The sequence below is a fragment of the Balaenoptera acutorostrata genome, chromosome 1 (assembly GCF_949987535.1).
Source record: "Balaenoptera acutorostrata chromosome 1, mBalAcu1.1, whole genome shotgun sequence".
In the NCBI taxonomy this organism is placed as follows: Eukaryota; Metazoa; Chordata; class Mammalia; order Artiodactyla; family Balaenopteridae; genus Balaenoptera; species Balaenoptera acutorostrata.
Genome location: NC_080064.1, coordinates 33,129,731 through 33,154,296, shown reverse-complemented (window position 1 = coordinate 33,154,296; position 24,566 = coordinate 33,129,731). Strand labels below are relative to the sequence as shown.

Genomic DNA, 24,566 nt, shown 5'->3' with positions numbered 1-24,566 from the left:
ATGTTCACTGTTACATTCCCAGGACACAGCACAGTTCCTCGCACACAGCAGGGAGGCAAAATTTGTTTAAAAATTAATTAAAAGTAAGTAAATCCTTTGAACACCACCCACCCCCGCTGTAAGAATTCATCAGGGAAACAACAGGTCAAGTACACAAAGAAATATATTAAGAATGTTCATTAATATATTAATGTTCCAACAAAAAACATCAACAGATTCCATAAAAGAACTATGAGATCACTACTCAGTTAGGGAAAAGAAAATTGTAGCTCTTTATTTAATATAGAAACATGTCCATGTTATATTAATTATAAAATACAATTTTAAACAGTATAAACAGAACAAATCAAACCATTTTTGTTTAAGAATGTGAATAAATGTATATGTATGCACAGAAAAAAATGTCTAGAAGGATATATGTAAAATATTAAAAGCTATTATTTCTGGGTAGTGGGATTGTGAAATATTTATTTTCCTATTTTTTTATATACTCTCTGAATTGTTTGCAATGAACTTGTATTACTTTTGTAATGAGAAAAAACAGTACAGGTATTTTAAAAACAAAACAACAGAGCCATCCATGGCTCCTTACTGGCTGCAAGATAAGTTGAAACTCCTTAGCATGATAATAAAGCCCTTTAAGAGCCCGTGCTTTACACAGGATGAGCAAGTCATCATTCTGAAAAATGTCATGACTCACGCCTCTTTGCCTACACCTTCTTCCTACCTGAAATGGCTTTCTCCTCCAATCCCTGCTCAAAAACTTCAAAATCTAGTCTAATGTCACCTCTTTCTGTGAGGCCGTCAAGGGAATAAATCTTGACCTTTGCTATGGCTAAGAGTCCATTGCATGCTTTGCTCTTCCAATACTTAATATCTTATTACAGTTAGCTGTTTATGAGACTCTCTTGCCTTAAATAGACTATCAGCTCTGGAAGGCAAGGACCTTGTCCCTTCATCATTAATCCCAAACATTTAACACCATACTTGCAAGTAGTACATACAAAATAAGTATTTGTTAAATGAAGTCGTCAATTAACAAGATAAAAGGCATACAATTTTTTTCTGTTTTGCAAAATGAAGGGAGAAGAACTTTTCAAACACTTTCAAGGCAAAGATATTACACAGAAAAGGGATTAGGTTACTTTGGTGAGGCTCCAAAGGCAGAGGTAGCACCAGTGAGTAGAAGTTGATTTGGGCACACTCTGGGGAAGAATTTCCTAACTAATAATTAAGGTTGTGTGAAAACAAATGCAGCATATCCAGAAACAGTGGAATCCTAGTAAGCGCAAGTGTTCAAGAAGAGGCCGGATGATCAACTCTCAGGGGTGGTGGAGAAATGATCCCTGCACAGTGGGTGGGGTAAACCATGAGCTGTAAAGTCCCTTCTAGTATCATTGTTCTACTGGCTGATTTGTAGGAAATTTTCATGTCCCTTCCTGCTTGAAATTCAGTGGTTCTGAAGGTACAACGTGAGATAATCTATGAAGATGTTAGGTCTTTTTTTTTTTTTTTTTTTGGCCGCATCATGAGGCCTAAAGGACCTTAGTTCCCCGACCAGGGATCAAACCTGTGCCCCCTGCAGGGGAAGCACGGAGCCCTAACCATTGGACCTCCAGGGAATTCCCTGAAGATGTTAGATTTTGATGAATCTAAAAATATGAAATCAAATTCAGTTCATGGAGCCTATGATTGGCACTGAAAGCTGGTTTAAACGTGACAGACACATAAGGAAGAACCTCCATCAACACATTTTGATTTGAAAATAGAGGCAAATTTCTCCTGAACTTGGCCTGTCATTAACTCCAGCATGAAATTCGAGAATCAAAGCGAAGCAGCAGCAGTATTTGTTTTAAGAACAATTCTAACGCTAGGTACCTCAGTTCCACTCATTATATCCCTTCAACCCTTGATTCACTACAAAGAAGAATACACATAAACACCAGTGGCATCTTGGAGAAATTAAGTAGGGCTATTAAGAGGTATGTTTATCAGCCTATTTCCATCTACACAAAAGAGAATTCACCTAGTTCCCTATTCCAAAATAACAATAAACAGTAACTTTGAACCTCTGTAAGTACAAACATTTTAAGGAACCATGAGGCCAAAATAAAAGCTTACTCAATCAACCTCTGCTCTCAGTACGCTCTGCAAGAGAAGTAAGTCCCTTTCCATCCGGTACATCTTGTAAGAATGTTGTTTCCTTTTGTCAAAAAGAGACACTGTCCACGTTCATATATTTGAAAAAGCAGAAGTTAATCTTCTTAAATGTTTGAGACAAAACAAATTGAAAGATTTCTGAGATTGATTAGAGAATAAAGGTAAATACTACACCAAGGAATTTAAAATTGGAAAATCAGAGGTGGAAAGAACATTAGAAGTCGGTGAGTCTAACCTTCTCATTAGTCACTGAGATCCTTTTATCTGGTTCCTCCCTAAACAGCTCTGGTACTAAGTCAGTTATGTACCATTTCAAAAGGAAGGCCATTCTACTGTTGGATGGCATTGAATACTAGAGATGACTTCTTTACACTGAGTCCCATTAATCTGCCTTCTTACCATTTTTACCTCCTGTTGCTGCTTCTATACTACTCCCATATTTATATAAAATAACAAAAAATGCAAGATACAGATAGAGGTTTGGAGATTCTAGAAGAAGAGAGCAGCTATTCTACACTCAACTAAAATACAAGCCAGTTGAGCCAACTTAATCCAGGAGGTCAATGACAGAACAGATGTAGCGAACAAACTGCTATGATATCCATGGAGACAAAGCAAAGCAACATTATCCTCCTATCAGGTAACCAGAAAAAGGTGGTTAGTGAAGTAGAACACTGCTGAGCACTCATTGATGAAATAATTAGTTAGTCTACATCTAAACCCATTTCAGCAGATAACTTAAAATGGTCTTTGGGGCTTCCCTGGTGGTGCAGTGGTTAAGAATCTGCCTGCCAGTGCAGGGGACAGGGGTTCGAGCCCTGGTCTGGGAAGATCCCACATGCCGCAGAGCAACTAAGCCCGTGAGCCACAACTACTGAGCCTGCGCTCTAAAGTCCGTGAGCCACAACTACTGAGCCCGAGTGCCACAACTACTGAAGCTCCCGCGTGCCTAGAGCGTGTGCTCCACAACAAGAGAAGCCACCGCAAGGAGAAGCCAGCACACCGCAATGAAGAGTAGCCCCCGCTCGCCGCAACTAGAGAAAGCCCGCACACAGCAACGAAGACCCAACGCAGCCAATAAATAAATTCTTTTTAAAATAAAATAAAATGGTCTTTCTCTAAAGACATTAAAGCTTGTAACACTAGGAAATCAACAGGGAAGTGGAATGGGGACTAGTGGGAAAAAAGGAGGAGACATTGTTAATCTTTCTCTTGCTGTTAGCAGTGCTTACAGACAATGGATTGGCCTTGACTTTGCTCTGCTTTGGAGCGGGGGTGGTGGTGGAGAAAATTAAATACAATTGATAAAAAGCCTACAGAAAGTAATGAGCCTAAAACAATAAAACAGCCAAAGGGCCAGCGCTAGAACAAGGCACATGTCTACTGCTGGGTGCAGCAGCTTTCTCAGCTTCTCTATACACTGGCTATTCATTTCCTTTAAATCCTAGGAAAACCAGTACTTGCTCTGGATTAGTCCAGTAACATGCTTGTACGTATCTCATGGTATTTACCTGACCCCTGCTAGCCACAAAGCTATGGGCTAAAAGATAATAACTGTATCTCTAAAATTAATTAAACTACTCTGAAAAGACTGAAGGAAGGGCAATTAACTTTTAGTAAATTTAGCTCCACATCAATCTTATCTGCCTTATTTATTATTGGAAGGTAGAGATTTATTGCAGGTTAGGCTCTAACTCTTTCTTTCTGGCTATCCCAGCAGTTGACGGTAACTAATGTATACTTAGGTGATGTTTCTGGTAATAAAGACTATGAAATCAAACAACCTGTACCTTTATTACTCAACTCTATTTCCCAGAATACTTCAGAAGGAAAAGGACCAGGTCCTAGCTTGAACTTTTTTTTTTTTTTTGGCTCTGAAAAGGACATTCTGCCAAGGTATGTGCTGATGATGTCACTGCCCCATTCAAAGACATGTAACTTAGACCCCCACTGTCAACTGAACTCCAAACTAAGTGTGGCTTAAATTCTTCCATGATCTGGGCCTTTCTAGAATCAATTCTTGTTATTCCTCTTCTTACTTCTATACACCAACAAAGACATCACTTCCTCTAAAATGGTGTGTGTAGCTGCCAGCTGCCAGGTTCCAGCCACACAGAGAAATCTGAGAGGGTGACTCTCACCCACAGACACCCAGAGGCCTTTCTCTGATTTGGGGACAAGAGGCAGACTGAGGGACTCCCGGACAAGGTGAGTCCCTGATTCTACCCAGAGGGCCTCCGACTGCCACAAGGGTGTCTTTCCAGCCAGTCCTGGAGCAGGCAGCTGTGCAGTACTGCTGGTGGTGCTCTCTAAAAGCCTGAAACAAGGCCCAAGTCTCTTGGGGTTTCCCTGGGAGGTTCTGGTATGTGATGCTATGATTGTTTTCATAGTAGAGAGCTGATAAATTTTAAAGAGGGGAAAAGAGCTAGCCAAAACATCTTCTGCCCGGGTTGAAGAATCTCATAAAGTCAGTGAGAAGATTAGACTGATTACACAAGCTGATGCCTGCAGCAGAGGCCAGTCCTCTGACGTTACAAACCTTGAGTATGGCAAAACGTAATAATCTAAACATGTCCACCTCTTTACTTGAGAACACAGTAGATTTTCTCGAAAAAGAACTAGAAGTGAGCCCTTAAACTTTCACTTCATGAAGGGATGGTGGCTTGCCTTCAAGGACATACACGGTTACTCAAAGATACGTCAAACTCTCTCCAACCCTTAGTGACTGGTGCCAAAACACCCTAAAAGCGTCTCAGAAGAATGCAGAACAACTTCAGAGGGAAAGAATGGATGGTATGGTTGAAAACACTCATTTTCAGGAAAGCCTAGGATTGCTTTCCCGAGAAGCTGCAGGATGGGGGCATAGAGTGTGGGAAATGAAGAAAAAAAATGTTTGAAAACTCAACTACACGGGTGAAATAGGTTGTAAATCATAAAAACAGCCAGCTAAAAAGATCTATAACAAAAACTGTGCTGGAGAGGACAAATTTACCTGCTCTCTTTAGAGATTATGTGGATGATGGCAATTTGGGATTAGACAAAAAGAATGGATCAGAAAATGGAGACCACCTAGACTATGAGTCAGAAGTCGATTCAAAGAAACTCATCCATGCTGTTACTTAAATGTTTCCTTAAAAAGGCTCGAAGGAGAAAAGCAAGGAACATTTTAAAAATTATGTGAAGATGGGCTTCCCTGGTGGCACAGTGGTTAAAAATCCGCCTGCCAATGCAGGGTACACGGGTTCGAGCCCTGGTCCAGGAAGATCCCACATGCCGCGGAGCAACTAAGCCTGTGCGCCACAACTACTGAGCCTGCGCTCTAGAGCCTGTGAGCCACAACTACTGAAGCCTGCATGCCACAACTACTGCAGCCCGCACCTAGAGCCCGTGCTCCACAACAAGAGAAGCCACCGCAATAAGAAGCCCGCGCACTGCAACGAAGAGTAGCCCCCGCTCACTGAAACTATAGAAAGCCCAGGCACAGCAACAAAGACCCAAAGCAGCCAAAAATAAATAAATTAATTTAAAAAAAAATTATGTGAAGACAATCAAATGAAAAGGAGCTTACAAGTCAAATGAGAAATTTCCAAACTGAGCAACCCTCTTTGCAATTTGAATATTCACAGCTTGAAAGTGAAATTCAAAAGCTTCAGCTGAAACTTCAAATAGTGACTGAACTACATCAAGAACATATAATGAAACTTTGCACAAAGTTAATCAAGGAGGGAATTTACTGCTTAGAAGTAAAGAAGAAACTTCCCAAAGTGTACCAAAATATCAGCAGTGTACGCCCCAAGTGCAACTCCTACAGAAAGCTGGCCAAAGACCTAGAGAGAGAATTGGAAAGAAACATTTCCTTCTATCAAAGATGGATCATGTCCCATGAGAAAAAACCCTCAACAAAGTTGCTTGGCATCTCTGTTGACTGAGAGAAAGCTCAACAAGCTAAGAAAAGAAACGGTCACAGGAGACAAAATTGGCCAAAGCAGGGTTTAAATTCCAGCTTTCCCCCAGGGGCTCCTCTGCCCCGCTATTCAGCAAGCAGAGGCCCGAGAGGGTCAAGGAATCCCTCTCCTTCATCAGGTTCCCAGGGAAGGAGGAGGTCAAACCGTGAGGGCTGAGGGACCCAGGGTCATGTCCAGGTTTAATTCCAGAGCAGCCACCTCCTAAATATCCACAACCATAGTAGGACATCTGCCTAATGTTTTCCGTCTTTAAAAGTCCTCTTGATTTCTCTCTTTAGTTAATGGCTGTTATTCAATTGATGCTACATTTGCTTTCACTATAATTCCTAAGATAGGGTTTAATATAATGCTTAAGAATATATTATTTCAAGCAGAAGCTAACACACCATTGTAAGGCAATTATACTTCAATAAAGATGTTTAAAAAAAAAAAGAATATATTATTTCCACTTCATTGGACTCTCTAGAATTGGACAGCATACCTGCTATACTTTGGCTGCAATAAAAGATCCTCTATTACTTAAAGCATCAATTGAAGTTTGGTGCGACCAGGTGGAGGCATTTGAAACAATACAGGAAATGCAACAAGCTGTCATTAAAAATCTATAAAAGTAACAATATTTATCCTTATAAATTTTGATTGGTTTTTAAAACAATGTAAAAATAAACAAAAACTAAATAACAACATCCCCAGCTAATCTCAGTACTATTTTTATTGGTTTAGCCCTAAATGCATAGATTAGGGGAATTGACATTTTCCAATTTTTTGTTTCTTGTTTTTAAATTTCTCTTTAACCTCTGTTATTTTGTTTAGCAAATGCTTTGCTGTTGAAATGTTTTAAATTTCTATGAAGTCAAAATAAAAGTTTTCCCTTCTAAAAAAAACCAGTATGTTCATAGCTCTTGTTAAACAAATGCTCCCATGAGAGACCAGTATGAAAGTTGTGGTACACAGTGCTGGGCCTCCAAGTGGGAAGCCCCTCTCTTTCTGGAGAATCTTGAGTTCGGCCTGGAGGGTGAGGTCTCTGGTTATGCCAGTAACCTTAGGAAGAGGCCTGGATGCCTATCCACTGAGAAATGAGTAAAAGAGCCCTAAGTGAGCAGCTGCACAGGAAGGCTAGTTGGGCTTTATCCTCTGGGTCAAGTTCTCTAGAGAGAACATTGCTGGTGCTGGGTCCTTAGACAGTACCTTTCACATGGAGGAGGACCTGGTGCTGAAAAAAAAAAAAAAATCAAGCAAGGTAACTAAAAATCTACACTGGTCCTATGAAGCTAAGGCAAGTGACCTCAGGATTCTGAAACAGAACAGGGACTGGGAACAAGCCGAGCGAGGTAGGATCAGAAGTTAAGCCTTCCAAGACAAGGGTGACTGTTTTTTAGTTTCATATATTTTGTGATAAGTTCCCTTTTTTGTTCCCTCTCTGTACTCAAAGTTCTGAATGGTGTTAACAGGGCTAAGGGAAAAGAATCAAAGGAAGTGATTTGTGTCTATATATGAGCCAGAGCTTTAGAGCAGAGGCAGCAATGCGATGAAAGCATCGATAATCCAGAAGAAGCACCCAAAGAGGGAAAGAGAAGCAGGACACGCTGGGGCCACCTGGGCAACTTTCCATCTCTACCTGTGGATTCTCTTTCCTGAATTCGTGTTTTGGAGGTTCACAGGTTTGACAAATAAGGAAAACTGGACTACTTATACTTTCTGGATCAACTTAATATTGCTCACAAATAGCTCTACGTGGGCTATTACTTCCATTTGCAAAACCTCATTTTGTGAAAATCTTGCTCCATCCACTGTCTCCATCAAGCCTTTTTTCCTTCCTCTTCTGACTCTCACAGTGGTCATTCTCCTGTGGCACTCATCTATGCTTGTTCTGTTGCTGGGTTTTATATTTGTTTTTATTTTGTGAGCTCCTTTAGGTAACAACTACCTAAGTTAGCATACTTTTTAAAAACCTAGAATGAGTATTTTTCTTATGTGGACTTGAGGTTTGAATCCCTTATTACTCAGAAAACCACACAAAGGTGATTTAAATATCCTACATAGAAAATTAGGAGGAAGGGTGTCCTTAATGTTCCTTGTAGCCTGGTTAGCTGGGATATTTTGGCTCTAGCTAATTTCCTCTACACAAAGACCCTGCTTAAAGCATTCATGAATAAGCAAGAAGAGTGGTAGCTGAGGCATGGCTTCTCTGAAAAGGGGAGGGAGGAAATAAAAAATAGCTGCTTTCATTGGGGGCAGGAAGGAGATTATTTGATTAGGAGCCAAACAGTGAGACTATCTCAGTACAAACAATTGTTTGGCTTGAAGGCTCCATGCGGCCAATTACTCCGGCGAAGGCTCAGCTGGAATGGAACACGGAGCCTGCCAGGACTGAGGGATAGAGACTGACACAGGCTCAAGTGTCTCAGTCACGGCTCTGGGATCGCAGAGCATCCCAGCAAGGATGCTCATAGAACACACTCTACCCCAATCAGCAAAGAGCATCATTCTGCACCCAACCCAGTGAAGAATGTGGATTGAAAAGAGATGAGAAAAAGATGACACTGGGGACAAATGTAAAGTAATTCAACCTAAAAAGAACATTTGGGGGTGGGGGAGAGATAAATTAGGACTCTGGGATTAACATATACACACTACTATATATAAGATAGATAAACAACAAGGACCTACTGTATAGCACAGGGAACTATATTCAATATCTTTTAACAACCTATAATGGAAAAGAATCTGAAAAAGAATATATATATATATATATATATATATATAACTGAATCAGTTTGCTGTACACCTGAAACTAACACAATGTTGTAAACTAACTACACTTCAAAAAAATGGTTAAAAATTTTTTTAAATAAAATAAAACCAACATTTTGTAGCAAAACCAATAAGGATAAAACCCAGATCTTATAAGAGAGCTAGAACATTTCAATCACTACCTCAATGGCTTTCATCAGGCTGGGGGTTGGATGTGTGTAGAGATGGATCGCTGAGCTAACAGCTGGGCAATCATTTCAAAGTCGGCCAGGTGGACCTGATATTTCAAAACTTGACATTATAATTAAACTAATTTCCTATCACTCATGACCTCACTTCAGGAAACAGATGTTTAACTCGATTCTCTAGAAGTTATTGTCTTCACCCCCTGGGGACATTTAGTTCTTTATGTTACTTCCCGTTACTTCCCGTTAAAGCCTTAGCTTCCTCTTTGCAACAACCAATAGCTTCTCATATTCTGAAAAAAATACTGAAGATGCAAAGGAAGCCTGCCCACTGAGGGGAGGCATATCTTTAGAAGAAGCTACCAAAGAAAGGTGACAGAGCTCTTGACCAATGAGATTGCTCTTCATCCTCCATCCCCAGGACAGGTAATAAGCAGCAGAGGACCAATATGAAAATAGATATTAAAAATAGCCACATTCAAACAGTACCACTCTTCTTTCTTTAGAGCAGTGCTTCTCAACTGAAGCAATTTTCCCCCCAAGTGGCAATGTCAATGTCTGGAGACATTTTTAGTTGTCACAACTGGCAGAAAGTTGGGGTGCTACTGGCATCTAGTAGGTGACGCCAAGGATGCTGCTTTACCTCCTATACAGGACAACCTCTCAACAAAGAAGTATCCGAAACATCAATAGTGCTGAGAAACCATCTTGAAGCCACTTAGTTTGAAGCATGTGAGATATAAGAATAGGCCAATCCTGGGCTTCCCTGGTGGCGCAGTGGTTGAGAATCTGCCTGCTAATGCAGGGGACACGGGTTCGAGCCCTGGTCTGGGAAGATCCCACATGCCGCGGAGCAACTAGGCCCGTAACCCACAACTACTGAGCCTGCGCGTCTGGAGCCTGTGCTCCGCAACGGGAGAGGCCGCGACAGTGAGAGGCCCGCGCACCGCGATGAAGAGTGGCCCCCGCTTGCCACAACTAGAGAAAGCCCGTGCACAGAAATGAAGACCCAACACAGCCAAAAATAAATAAATTAATTAATTAATTAAAAAAAAAAAAAAGAAAAAGAAAACAGTCTTTGGATTCACACAACTCCAATTTCAAATAGGAGTTCTACCACTTGCCAGCTACTGGGCCTGCACCAAGTTCCCCAAACTTTAAAAAAAAAAAAAAAAAAAAAAGAATATGCCAATCCTGTGGAAAAGCCGTTTCTCTTGTTCTGTAACAAACAGATAAACATTTAGATACAGAATTCCAAAACTGGAAAGAACCTTAAGGATTATCTAGTCCAAGCACAGCCGGAGAATCTAAGGCCCGGGGAGGTCAAGTCATTTACCCAAGTTCATAGACGAAATCACCAGCTGGACTGGAATGAGAAACATCTTTCTACACCCCAAATGTGTGTTATACATAGTAGATGCTCAATAATAGTCCCTAAATTGATATCCTATTCTTCAGGTGTTCTTTTCTCTTCTCACATACACACTCTCTGCTGCTGGAAAGCCCAAGGCCTGAGCTTGTGTGTGAAGGCTCATCCACACCCCTTCCCAGCCACGTTCCTCTTCCTCAGAGGAAGCCCAGAAGTGGAGGAGAGCGAAGAACAAGCAGCCAGGCAGAACTCGTTTTTCACTTGTTTGAAGGGAAGCTCGTGCTTTTCACACAGGCAGAGAGAGGCTTTACACAAAACCTTCCGAGTCAGCAAATGAACTCTTGTACAAGACCACAGACATGTGAACTTCTCCCTTCCACGACAGTGTGCAGCTTTCCCAACACATCAGAGGAGCCCCAACCAATGGCAAACAGATGGAAAACCAGTACGAGTTTAACTGAATCACAACCGTATCCAAAAGCTAGAGAACTTTCATCTCTACAGAAACAGCAGAATAGAAATGAATTCTGGGACCAAAGTACAGATGGTTAGTCCAGGGACACGCAGAATGTTAGTCATCGAAACAGTCCTGGCTTAAGGGAGCAGAGCAAAAAGTGGAGATTTGCCCTTTCAAAAGAAGATATTCACTATGTTTCAAAAGCCAGGTGTTTCAGAATTGGGTATAATGAGGTATGGGTCGGAAGGTATGGTGCAAGTGGGTGGCGCAAAGATGCCAGCCGTGTGGATAGAAAGTTCCTGCAAAGGGGACATTACGCAGAGGAACTCAGGGCAGGTCTCTTGGGGAAAAAAATCGTGGCTTCGAAAGAGCCAAAGCAAGGTTCTTCAGATTAGACAAACCTGTTCCAGCAGGAACAAGGGGAGCTTCTAAAAGTGTTGCAAGGTTATGATTAATCTCTATAGCACCTGAGGACAGTGTCTAAATATTTACTCCCAGTCCACAAAAAAGGCTAAAGGACTGCTATTTCAGCCACCCGTTTTACACTCCCTGCTCCATTTCCCCTAAAATGGTGTGTCTCACTGAGACCTCCTACGGAAAGGGCAGAATACCAGCTCTGTGACTGGCTCCAGCTTTCAAGGCGGTACAGATGCCAGAGCACACAAAAGAGATGGTGCACAGAAGCAACTGCCACAGAGCAACCTTGAGATTCACCTGCTTGGCTTCCTGCAATGTCACAGAGCTTCAAATATCTGAGTTAAGAGTATGAGGGTGACTTTCAGAAAACTAACAAGATTATGATCTGAACACGCATAACTAGAATAGTGTTCACGACGAAGACACAGACACTACGTACCCGATGCTGTGCTTTAGCTAACAGGAAAGCACAGGACTCAGTCCCTGACCTCACGGAATTCACAGTCTAAGGAAAGCTTTGTAAAACAAAAACAAAAAACAGTAGCTGTTATCCCCTTTCCACCAATGTAGGACTTCTAATCCTCCTTCCCAGTGGACTGAGTTTAAGTGAAGGAGGCCTGTATGAACAACATAAGATGCTGATCAACGGCCCAACAGTATTTCCACATACCAAGTATATAATGTGGAAATTGCACGTGAGATATAAGAATATATCTTGGCCCATCTTGCTGTGATCATGTCCCATAAATCTGTTCCTTACAGTCAAGCCGGGATTCTCCCCAGCTCTCTGTGCTCCTTGTCTCAAATGTCCACTGCCATGAGGCAGTTCAAAATGAACTGCCCCCACGGCAAGGCCATCCCTACATGGGCTCCACCCAGAGGACTCCCTGACAACTCCTTAAAATTAGAGGGCCCACATAACTACTCAACTCTGAACACATAAATAACCCATTAGTCTCACAGCAACACAAAAATTCACAATGTCTCATTATCTTATAACACTGAAAAATTAAGACCCAAGGGTCCAACAATTGGGCAAGAGTTAAGTAATGATATATTCAAACAATGGAATACAATAAAGGCATTTAAATGTTTTTAATGTCATGAAAAATGCTTATGATAAATATTAAGCAAAACAATGATATAAAATTATTATAGTATAAGCAGAAATAAAAAATGGGTGATAAGGATTATATGCAATATCTTCTGCATCATACTTTTTCATACTTTCCAATGATTTTCATCACAAATATGAATAACTTTCATAATGAGAAAAAATAAAGTTTTTGTTTTTTAAAGAAAAGCATTTAATGTTTAGCTAATAAGCACAACTGGTCTGGGAGTCTGTTCCTATGGTAACAAATTTTTTTTTGTTTTTCTTTTTTCTTTTTGGTCATCCAGCATGTGGGATCTTAGTTCCACGACTGGGGATCAAACCCCCATCCCCTGCAGTGGAAGCGAGGAGTCTTAACCACTGGACCGCCAAGGAAGTCCCTTTTTTCCCCTTATATGCATAAGAAATCTAATGAAACTGAGCCTTATTTTTACTCTGCCCTTGATTTGAGTCACTTGTGCCTGGTGCCTATTCACAGACTAGGCTCAAAACCAAGTCAGAACGTTCAGAGGAGGTGATTTGGAATCTTCCTGATTCCAATGTTGTATTTAATGATGCTTCCTTTCTCTCACATAAAAGCTAGTAACGTTAATAATAGCACTCACACTCTACGAAAGACCTTTGCTCAAAATTCTCCTCGGTCTGAAACAGTTCCTCCAACCCAACCCCTCACATCTACCTTCAGAGAGACAAAGTCCCCAGTCCTTACAGCTATTATTTCAATAAAAATGCTTTCAACACAGCAGAAGAGCCTGAATCTTTTCTTTCTTTCTTTTTCAAATCAGCTGTCGCACAAATCGGTTTCCATTAGGTCCGTTGTTGCCAGCTATTTTGAACACAAGCATCATGATAAGAACAGGGAGTTTCCTTTCTATTTCTCATCAGAGGGCTTGGGTCAGTTATAACCCAAGTGGTAAAGTATCAACAAGAAAAGACACCAATGCCCCTTCCCTCACCAGCATATGATATTGCCAGTTCACATAGAAAATTCTGTAAGAAATTATTTTTCGAAGGCATTAGATAGAACAAAAACCATCTAAACAATATTAAGACAAAGTTTTTAACTCAAGGCTTGAAACACTAGAGATCTCACTTCTAAATACACACACACACAGAGGGGACTTCCACTAAGATAAGAAAAGAGGAAGAAGTTAAAATTTACTCTTTGTGCACTTCAGGAAGTAACATTGTAGGATTAACATGTAAACTCACATCTAAAGATGTAAGCTCTGAGATAGAGGCATGAGGATTTATGGTCTTCCCATCACTAGCAACTGCTGTGAAAGACAGTATGGCTATTTTCAATAGAGGAAAAGAAAAGGTGCTGTATTTTCTCACATCTCTATGCTGGGACAGGCTTAACAGCTACAGCTGAGAGTAGCTCTCTCTTCCTCCTGTATTTGCTCTACTATTTTCAACACATGATAAAATGAGAAATTTACACATTTGTTTTTTGGGTGAGGAGAAATGACGCGAAGCCTGAGGGATCCAGGTCTCATTGTTTCCGATTAAGACATTTCTTTTTGAAAGTTTTGACTTGAAATTAAATAAGGATCAACAGAGCATTTTCCAAGTGGGCTTATGAAGTCCAGTACTTTCTAAATAAACCATATCCTACAGGTATGTAAAAATCAAACCAGAATACCCATAGGAAATATACAAATGGGGAAAAGAGGGCTATGGTCAACAAAAATGGTCAGAAAACTACTTAACATTACTTGAAAACGAAAACGAGCAGCAATAATAAAATCCCAGCAATATGTTACAAAGGTGGGATTCCAGGGCGTTTCAGCCACCCAGGAGGGAGCATGGGGGTCAAGGGGAGTGGTGGACAAACTGAAGACAACCACCAGGGCAACCTTACACTGATGGATGGCCACAGATGAAGGCAGATTTGGCTCATCTCTGGGGTTTTCCACTGGGAAGGGACCTGCAGTTCAGCCATCAATGGACCAGCATCCACAAAGCCTGTGGGGAAATATAGGATCCAGAAGAGTGGGGTAGGGAAGGAGAAAGTTTGGAAAATGGAAGAGTCAAATACAGTAGTGAAATATTGTAATTATTAAACACGAGGCTTCAAAAACGCATAGATGTACCTCTTAAGGTAAAATGGAGTGGATGGGAACAACTGGTACTCTGGGAAGCAGGCTGATACGCTTTTTACAATACCAAATTACATTTCAATCACATCTGTGAATTACAGTAGTACCTGAGAAGAGGAAATTAATTTTTGGAGAAAAGAGAAAAACCATGAAACCTATGCAATTTTTTTTTACCATTGGTAACTTTACTCGATGAGGGTTCCTTATCCATCGCTTCTGTGGAAAATAACAGCCTAAAAGCAAACATACACTCCACTGAAAACCCTTGTTGGCCTAGTTCCACCAATTCCATTAACGTGGCAGGCGCCCAAAGGCAGGTGACCTGATTGACAAAAAAAGCACTTCTAGAAAGTGCTAAACTTGTATCACGTAACTCATTAAACACTTTATAATCAAGGAGAAAACTAGTAGCCATAACTTGAGAAGCTTTGTCTTTAAATGGAGCGGCAGCAACCTGCCAAATAAGACAAAATATTTTTTATTTTTCAGGTTCAGTATAGAAGATAGTATGTCCAGTGATCTTACCTCTCTCACCCAGTGGTAAGCGGACTGAATCGCGGGGCGGGCGGCACAGGCAAACCGATCAAACTATTTAAAAAGATACATGGCACAAGGAAAACTTCCTTAACGATCAAGGAAAGTCTAGTCTGTACCACGTTTTAAGGCTGCAATCCTCAAAACTCTCTTTGTACGTCTTAAGTGTTACAGATTCAAAGTTTTTAGTTGTAGATGGGACAAGCTCAGTGCATACACATCATGCTTAAGGCTTCCCAGAATTAACAGGGTGGGAACTTATTTTCTGAGTAACCAAAGGGTAAATTGTCCTGGTGGAGACCAAAAGTCAAATACAGATTCCACAGAAGCCGCACATCCTAATTATATAGGCAATGGCTATATAAAAGTTACACTACTTGTTACTTGACTATACAAAGTTACATTACTTCCCAGGACTAATTACTGTTTCGGCAACAGTTAAGATCCTTTTGAAGCACAAGAGGTTATCTGCCTGAAAATCCTTCTTATTGCTTGTCCAAAATAACTGTTTACTTACAAGGAGAAAGAATTGCATCTTGGAGATTTAAGTGCCTTTGTGCCTTTGCCTGTCTCAGCTTGGATCCTCCCCTTGCTCTACACTATCACAGGGAACTACATCTCCCAGGCTCCCTTGCCAACTGATTTCTGAGTAAGTTCCACCAATGGGAGGCACTGATGAGGAAAGGCAGGAGAAGGAGGGAAGCCAGGGTAATGCTCTCTATCTTACTTGGTCCGAGTTCCAGCTGCCACCAGACAGCTCTTCTTTCCAGGCTTCTAGCTCACAGCGGATGGCTCAGGCTTCTGGCCTTTGGTGACACCAGCACCTTCTAATTTCCTTAGGGGCCTAGGAGCTCCCAGGTGTTGCCAATCTCTGGGTTGTCTCCCCACCCCATTGACCTTATTGGCTCTTGTATCACCTATGGAAACTATTCCATATTAAATTCCCTCTGCTTGTACCACCTACAGTGCTTTCTGTTTCTCTGGAGGGTCCCTGACTTTAAAATATATTTTAAAACTTAGCTTTCCTAAGAATTACACAAATATTCAGCTAACTTATAAAGGATTTCTTCTAATAAGAAACAAAGGATTTATATTGTTCAAACAAATATTTACTGAGAGCCTGACCTGTGCCAACCATTGTTCTAGGTGCCAGGAATACTATAGTGAACAAAACAGGCACAAAACCCCTGCCCTCATGGAGCTTACATTCCAGTGGATGTGTTAACTGTAGCAAGTTACAATTTTAAGAAGTTAACTAGCAGAGGAATATTTCTTTAAAAATAGAGAATATTTTTTTAGATATTTTTTAGATATATTTTAAAATATTTTTAGATTTTTTAAGATTTTTTTAGATATATTTAAAAATAGAGAATATTTCTTTAAAAATAATTCACTTTGGTAAAAGTGAATTAACTTTAAGGGGTTCTACTCTACATAGACTTGGTTCCTACATTTTCAATGTGGTATGCTGAACTGTCACACTCCAGGGGCCAACACAGAACTTTTCAAAGTTAGTATCTACTTAAACTGGCCACTTGCTCAAACAGAAGTATAACTGTGATAAGGATTTAAGCAGACACAATGACAAAAGTTAGGCACTGTATGCTTAGAATGTAAAACACATGTGTGTTTTATGCAGATTCTTGCTGGGCATCTTTTTCACAGGGAATATCATTTGGAGGAATTGAGTCTGAGTCCATTTAATAAGTCACTTTATCTCTTCCTTATAGCACAGGTAGCTTCCAACATAACATACAAAGCCAGCTGCAATGTTCATAACGAGTAACGTGTTGTGGTCTCCAGCTGCATGACATTATTTCCAAGATGGAATTTTCAGGCAGAACAGAAACCAACAATGACTCATGTGGTGAACAGTAATATAGACAACTGTGCCCAAGAAAGCTGCCACCTACATACCATAATGACATCAGATGAAAAATGCAGAAAGAAGGAAATTTTCTGATTTATTTAAAAGCAATAGATTTGTTGAAAGGTATACTGAGAGATGTGGCTGCAACTGCCTGTGTACACATCCTGAGCACTGAACAACCAAGGGCACACTCAAATAGTCAACACCCTTAGACTGCTTGAGTATGAGAGCACGCTCAGCCTCAAAATTCAACGTCACCAACTCCAGAAATGGCATGACATCTACTGCTGACATTTCACTAGACTTCTCTAAGATAGTTTAATGTACTCATGAGGGTACACTTCCATGGAGATCTAGTGGGCACAATCCTCAGACCTTCCTTACTACTCAGCAGTTAGAGAACATTTCATGTTTGCAATATTTATAATTCCATTTGAGTAGCAGGTGGACTTCCAATACTAGGGGCTTCTTACACAACAGGGAGTCTAAAGCATATTCATAATCTCAATGCCATACGGCAAGTCAACAACAGAGCTAGGATTTTAACCTTATGGGTCTCTGCCTACCTTATCCCTTGCCAATCCCCAACATGTAGTGAGAATATACTAAAGAATCTCACACACACACATACACATACACACACACACACGGTACATCACATCTTGGAGACTATACACACGGTACAGCACATCTTGGCTACTGCACATTCTGCTTCCTCTGCCTGGAATGCCCTAAATTCACCTGACAAAGTCATGTTTATCATTCAAGACATAGCCTACTTGTCTCTCTGAGCCATGACTTCCTAGGCAGACTTTCTTGCTTTCTTCAATGCTTTCATTTCTCCCTGTACACAATCCTACAATGATAATTACTACATTGCATCATTTATCTGCTTACACATCTGCTTGCCCATTAGACTATAAAATCCTTGAAACCAAAGGCCCTATCTTTTAATCTACATGTCTTGGTACAGTGTCTGACACAAAGCAGGTGCTTAAGAACTATTTTCTGAATGAATATATGTAGTGTGGGATTGTACTCTCAGGCTTGCAAAGAGTTCTTAAAAGATAAGGCATTTTGTACTCTCTATCCCACTGCCACTGGATAATGGCAAGGAGAACAAATAGGAAAGTATCTCCCAGGGAACAGGTTTAACAAGTTGATATTAAAAGACAACCTAATGGGGACTTTTATAAATTACTTTCAGTAAAACTGTGTCAACCTAACTACAACTGTCAGAGTTAAGGTGCATTAGCTGTAAAAAGCCAGAAGGTTATTTGATCTTGGCTGGAGAAGGGTGTTTAACAACTAGAGATGGAAGGAAAATTCCTTCTGTTGTCCAGATCTGATGCAATTTTTAAAATCTCTTAAGAGGTGCCACAGATACAGCTAAAATAATTTAAAATTGATAGGAATGTTCATTTCTAAGGAATGATATTTAACAGGCAATGATTTAGCTATTGACAGAAAACAAAAGTAAAGCAAAGCTAGAGATTAATTTACCAGAGTTAAAATTTAATATTAAAAAAAATAATATTAAAAGACTAATATTAAAAGAAAAAATGTCTACAGAAAGATTCCCTGGTCTAACCTTTCATACAACTTTGAAGAGTCAGGAAACATCCAGAGACCATCCTCAAGGGTACCATAAAGTCCTATAGGAAATGGTTTTGGCTTAAAAACTAGGTGGTTTTTTATTCGGTGAGTTATTCAGTGAGTCATTCTAACTGTGGCTTCCAGTAACTAGAGTATTTAAGGGAATAAAGTCTGAAAGTGAAATGAATAAACTCAAGATAAAATAAACAAGTTCAGCAATGGTAATAATAAATAATGCTTACATTTGTGTAACACTTTAGTTTACGAGGCATTTTTATTTTTCAAATGAGGAAAATTAAACGGAGAAAGGTAGTGTGCTGAAGGTCACAAAGCTAAAATAAGCAGAGTAATGGAGCTTAACCATATGTTCCAACATCAAAAGTCTACAGCTCTGATTCTTTGCCACCTGAAAGGTGAGCCTACCTGTGCTATGGATGGGCCTAGGACACTTTCTAAGATGACTTCAACGAGAGTAGATGTTTCCAAATCACTTACGCATGTCTTTCAACTTAATACCCTGACAGAATGGGGACGCTCTTTAACGTGCATGGAGAGGGACTCTCCATGCCCTCCACGTTATACTGTGGACTGAAAAATGCCAGGTGCCATGAACTGTGGGTAACATGCTACTATTTGCATAAAAGCACTGAAAAGAAATATATTTAAATGTAGTTTTTTTGTCCATGCATATACTATCTCTTAAAATTCACATAAGAGGGCTTCCCTGGTGGCGCAGGGGTTAGGAATCCGCCTGCCAATGCAGGGAACACGGGTTCGTGCCCCGGTCCGGGAAGATCCCACATGCCGCGGAGCGACTAGGCCCGTGAGCCACAACTACTAAGCCTGCGCGTCTGGAGCCTGTGCTCCACAGCGGGAGAGTCCATGACAGTGAGAGGCCTGCGCACCGCGATGAAGAGTGGCCCCCGCTCGCCGCAACTGGAGAAAGCCCTCGCACAGAAACGAAGACCCAACACAGCCCAAAATAAATAAATAAATAAATTTAAAAAAAAATTCACATAAGAAATTACTAACAGTGGTTACTTCCAGAAGCACTGGAAAATGGTGGCTAAGGGATCAGGGACAGGAACACCACTTTTCACTGTACATATTCCCTTTTGAACTTTTTGAATTCTGAACCGCATGAAAGTGGTTTTGCAAAAAGTGAATTGAAATTTAAGAATACATAATGGGAGTTGGAACAAAGGCAATGGTTAGGTGATTCAAAGTGAAACATTTCAGAAATGGGATGTAGCAGAAGAACAGAGAAGTAAAAAGGTATTACAAAGTTTTTGTCAGACTCCAGAATTCCATGTGGTATTTCACAGTTGGAAGTAAATATTCCTCAAGACCATCAAATTTCTTCCATTCTAATTCTTTGCTCATTAAACAGCTCTCAAGTTTTCACTAACCTTGATACTGAGAAAGGAGTGTCCCAACAGTGGATATAAGTATTCAGGTCATCAGAAAGGTAGATCCTTTCATGGTAAATAAGATAGTGTCCAGTTTAAACAAGTCTTTTGTTGTTCCACGGCATGTGGGATCTTCCTGGACCAGGGCTCAAACTCGTGTCCCCTGCATTGGCAGGCGGATTCTTAACCACTGCGCCACCAGGGAAGATCTAAACCAGTCTTTGACGAGGTTGATTAGGGGTTATTCTAGCCACACTGATAAAATATGCAACTGCAGAGCTAAAGACTAAACCTTAGACCAGTATAACCCCACCAAGGGTCTATCCAAAAACGGGACCTGGCCTCAACTAGATGGAATTAACCATTAACATATCTGAAATTTCCAGTATGTTTGTCCTCTGTTCTTCCACAACTTAAGTCAGTCCAAAATTTTACCCTAAAGGTCACAATAACTTAAGGGCTTTGGGTGATGAAACCACATCTTTCAGCCTAAAGCAAGTCACAGCATTTTTTTAAAGGCAATACCAAAGCAGCCTCCGTTCCCACACAGAAATTATTTCAATGCCTTAGAGGTACCGGAAACTGGTGAGTCTCATGCTCAAGAGAGTTAAAAAACCCCAGGACCAACAAAACTTGTACTATACAAAGAGAACACATGATTATTCTCTATTCTGATGTTCAAATTACATATCTAAAGATAATATCATTCTTAAATCAGTTTAAGATTTTTTTAAAAAAGATTTATTGTCAGAGTTATTTTGGAACATTATAAAAATACCTGCTCAAAGGTCTGCAGTTCAGGGCTACATCATCTGATTTCATATTAATGGATTAGCAAGCAGTCACTCACCAGGTCCTATACAATTAAGCTCTCAGTTTTCTAAGGAAGAAAGGACATGAGACCTACAGATAAATACTCAAGTACAAACCTCATTTTAGCCTACAGCTTTAAAATTCCTCCTCCCACTAAATGTATTATTATTATTTATTTTTACCAGAGCTGAACAGCTAACTTAATCTACAGATGCAAGTGTTTCTTCCTTCCATGGTCTGACATTTGTCCACATGATGATTACAACAACTAAAATCAGGAAAAAGGAGAGGGAAAATGAGTAAAAGGAGTTGAAAGAGTGGAAGGGGCTAGCTAATTCACAAACTGGATAAACTGAGGCCACAACAAATGTCTTAACTGAAAGATGACTGACTGACACATTATCTCCTTTTTAATACAATGGCCGAGTCACTGAAGCCACCAAGCCAATATGTAAAGCTAATTTGTGAAAAGAAATTGTTTCAGAAACCAGGATTCTATTATCAAGAGCAGTTAATAAAGTTTACAGGCCAGCAGTTACTAGCTCTCATTAAGAATGAATTGACTAATGTTTTATTACCTGATCCCCAGTAATTCTGTTGATAAAGAGCAACGGAAAATTTGGAGGAAGACGTGATGAATCAACCTCCATGTGCTATATTTTATAGGAATATGAGTAAGTATAAGAGTGGTATGCAAAATAGGGGATGGGGGTGGTACTAATCATCAAAATGGCATCTGACTCCCCAAATGTAGCAATGCTCACTCCAGTGGGTTGCTTCACTGTGACTCAAGATCTGTCAACTGAGGACACAAGGGAATTTGAGTAAAACCAAGAGATATACTCTTAAATTTTAAACCGAATCTTCCAATAGATCTAGCACAGGATCTCACAAGAGTCAACTATAAGAAATTAACTTACTCAACGTAAATTGATTCTAAAGTACTTTTTAAAATGAATTATTGCCAATGCAAAAATTCAGGAGAGAAGCCTGGGAACCTGCTTTCCTAATGGCACATGCCATTTATCCATTGGTAAAGGCTACTAAAATATACTACAAGGTGTCCAAATCAAAGTATCTGTCTCCTGTTCTCCTTAAATAACCTTACTTCTCGGACTTCCCTGGTGGCACAGTGGTTAAGAATCCGCCTGTTGGCAGGGGACAGGGGTTCGAGCCCTGGCCCGGGAAGATCCCACATGCCATAGAGCAACTAAGTCTGTGCACCACAACTACTGAGGCTGCGCTCTAGAGCCCGCGAGCCACAACTGCTGAGCCCGTGTGCCACAACTACTGAAGCTCACGTGCCTAGAGAGTCCGCGCTCCCAGCAAGAGAAGCCACCACAATGAGAAGCCCGTGCACCTCAACGAAGAGTAGCCCCCGCTTGCCGCAACCGGAGAAAAGCCCGCGTGCAGCAACGAAGACCCAACGCAGCCAAAAATAAAAACACAAAAACAAAACAAAAACCTTACTTCTCTAAAATAAAACGTAATTAAGTGAAAGCATCAATTAAGCATGTACTTCCTTTCTCAATATTGATAAATACAAATACATTTGAACGTTTGTTGTGTACTATACGCCCAACATGCTATATGGCAAACAATCCAGGTAAATTCACTGCATTATGAACAAAAGTAAATTAACAATAGCTCCCAAAATATATCCCTTTCTACCCAAACCAAAAAGGAAAAGAATTTTCCCAACTTCTCCAATTTATATTCCAAAGAATTCAGAAAGAAAATAAGGAAACAAAATATTTATAATCTATCAATTTCGAGTGCAAATATTTCACTAATAACCAAGCTTTCGTAGCATACTGATTTGTAATTGTATCAAATCATGAATCTTTGAGGGCACAGAAAACAAAGACTAAATGGCTCTGCCAGTCTACAACGGTCATATTTCACCTTTAGAAGGATGACGGCCATGAAAGCAACAAATTCGATGTATCCCTTGCTTCCTCCTCCGCACTGATTAAACCAATCCTGCACTACAGACACAGTCTGCTAGTTTCTGCCACCACACACACATCAGGCCTCCAACACACTCCACAAGCCAGGGCTAGGCTGTCTAGAAGTCCGCACTGTGTCACTGCATAAGGCAGTTCCCCCCTCCACACATCCAAAAAGAGGAAAGCCACCTAAGCGCTCTGTCAGATCTCAGCAAGGCTGTAAAATGACAGATGGAACTGCTAACCAAATAGCAGGCAGCGACGCTCACCACCTTTAAAAATCATTTAAGCAGTTTTCCTCCCCGTCATCTCGCTTCTCCCCGCCCCCCCCCCCCCGCCCCCGCGCGCACCACCGCAGTTCGCCCCCAGCTTTGCAAGCGGAAGGCTGCGAGCTCTGGGCCGCCTCTGGACTGACAGTCGGCCCAGAACTCATTCAGAGCCCTGAAATACAGACATTCTCACCTGCACACACCACGCCACTTCCACCCACACCACCACCGCCCCACCCCCCAACCACACACACTCGCCCTCGCAACCTCTCCCCACACCAATCCCGGCGCCGCAGAACACCTAGCAGCCTCATCAGCAACGGTAGCACGCGTTACCATTTAGATGATCCGGGCCACCTAAGCTCCAGAGACCGCCCCCTCCCCACACAGGCCGCCTCCCCCGCGCCGCCCGGAGGCTGGACCCCTCGCCCGCCAGGTGGGATGTGCTACCTTTAGACTGGCAGTCCGCACAAAACTTGTTATCCTCCTCCAGCAGCAGGTTGGCTAGGACCGCCTGGTACCGATCCACGTCCTTCACCGATTTGCCCGTCATGGCCAGGGTGCCGGCGGGGGCAGAGGGCGACGCGCCCTCCTCGCCCCCAGAAACCCCTGCCTCAGTTCGGAGGTGAGGACTCCTGGTCCCCCGCCCAGGGGCACCTCCTGAGCGGGGGAGAGCCCTCTCCCACCGCCCGGCCCGGCACCCCTTCTCGGGTCAGCCGCGCCCGCCCCCCACTCTGCAGCCCCTCAGCGCGGCGCCCCCTGGCGGGCTTAGGGAAAGACCCAGGTCCCGACGAGGCTGCCGGACCAGGCAGGGACCCTCAGCCCAGGCAAGGGGGACGCTCAGGCCTCCTGCGTGCCGGGCGCAGAGACGACCCCCAGGCCTGCCTGTCTGCGAGCCGTGCGTCCCGCGCCTCGGTTTCCCTGGCAGCTGCTGCCAGCCCTGCCACCACCTCTGCCGCCTACTTCCGGCAGCTCTTCCTCTCCTCCTCCACCCCTCCCAGCCCGCGCATGCGCCCCGCCCCCACCGCTTCGGACTGGGCTCTTCCCTCCGCTCCGCCTCTCAGGAACCAATCGGGGCAGAAGTGAGGGGCGGAGCTTGGGTGGGGCGGAGGGGGAAGTGGGCCCGCCCCCTGCATGTCCTTGGAAAAGAATGAATGGAGCCGGCGGAAAGCGAGTGGAGAGAGTAGAGGCAAGCGAAGGGAAACAATTAACATTAGCTGAGCTCTTACTATGTGCCAGGCGCTGTGCTAAGCGCTTTATATGCATTATCCCAATATAATCCCAAAACCTCTCTACGAGTTAAATATTTACCATCCTTATGTAACGTGGTGGTTGTGAATACTCCAAAGTCCTCCAGCTTATTCTTTCCTTCAACAGCCAAATAGAAGGGCCCAACCTCCTAACCCAGGATAAGAGGACATCACAACCTCCCCAACTTTTCAGAGGATTCTGGTTACCTCTCACTTGGAATGCATGCTCCTGCTGAATTCCTGGTCCCCCTGTTCATTAGGTCTCCTCTTGTGATTAATGACATCTTTGGGCATTGTTTTGCCTGGTGCCTAGACACTTTCTTGTTTCATTCCTCAATCCTCCCAAAATAGTG

General features: G+C 41.9%; 1 protein-coding gene across 1 annotated transcript in view; it reads right to left on the bottom strand.

Moving 5' to 3' along the window:
* SMAP2 (small ArfGAP2) overlaps positions 1-23,942 on the bottom strand; it is a 47,672-nt gene extending 23,730 nt beyond the window's left edge. Inside the window, exon 1 of the mRNA XM_007164698.2 lies at positions 23,414-23,942. Within this exon, the coding sequence (XP_007164760.1) occupies positions 23,414-23,516 (103 nt within the window). The 5' untranslated portion in view covers positions 23,517-23,942. The remainder of the gene's footprint in view (positions 1-23,413) is intronic.
* Between the last annotated feature and the right edge of the window lie 624 nt (positions 23,943-24,566).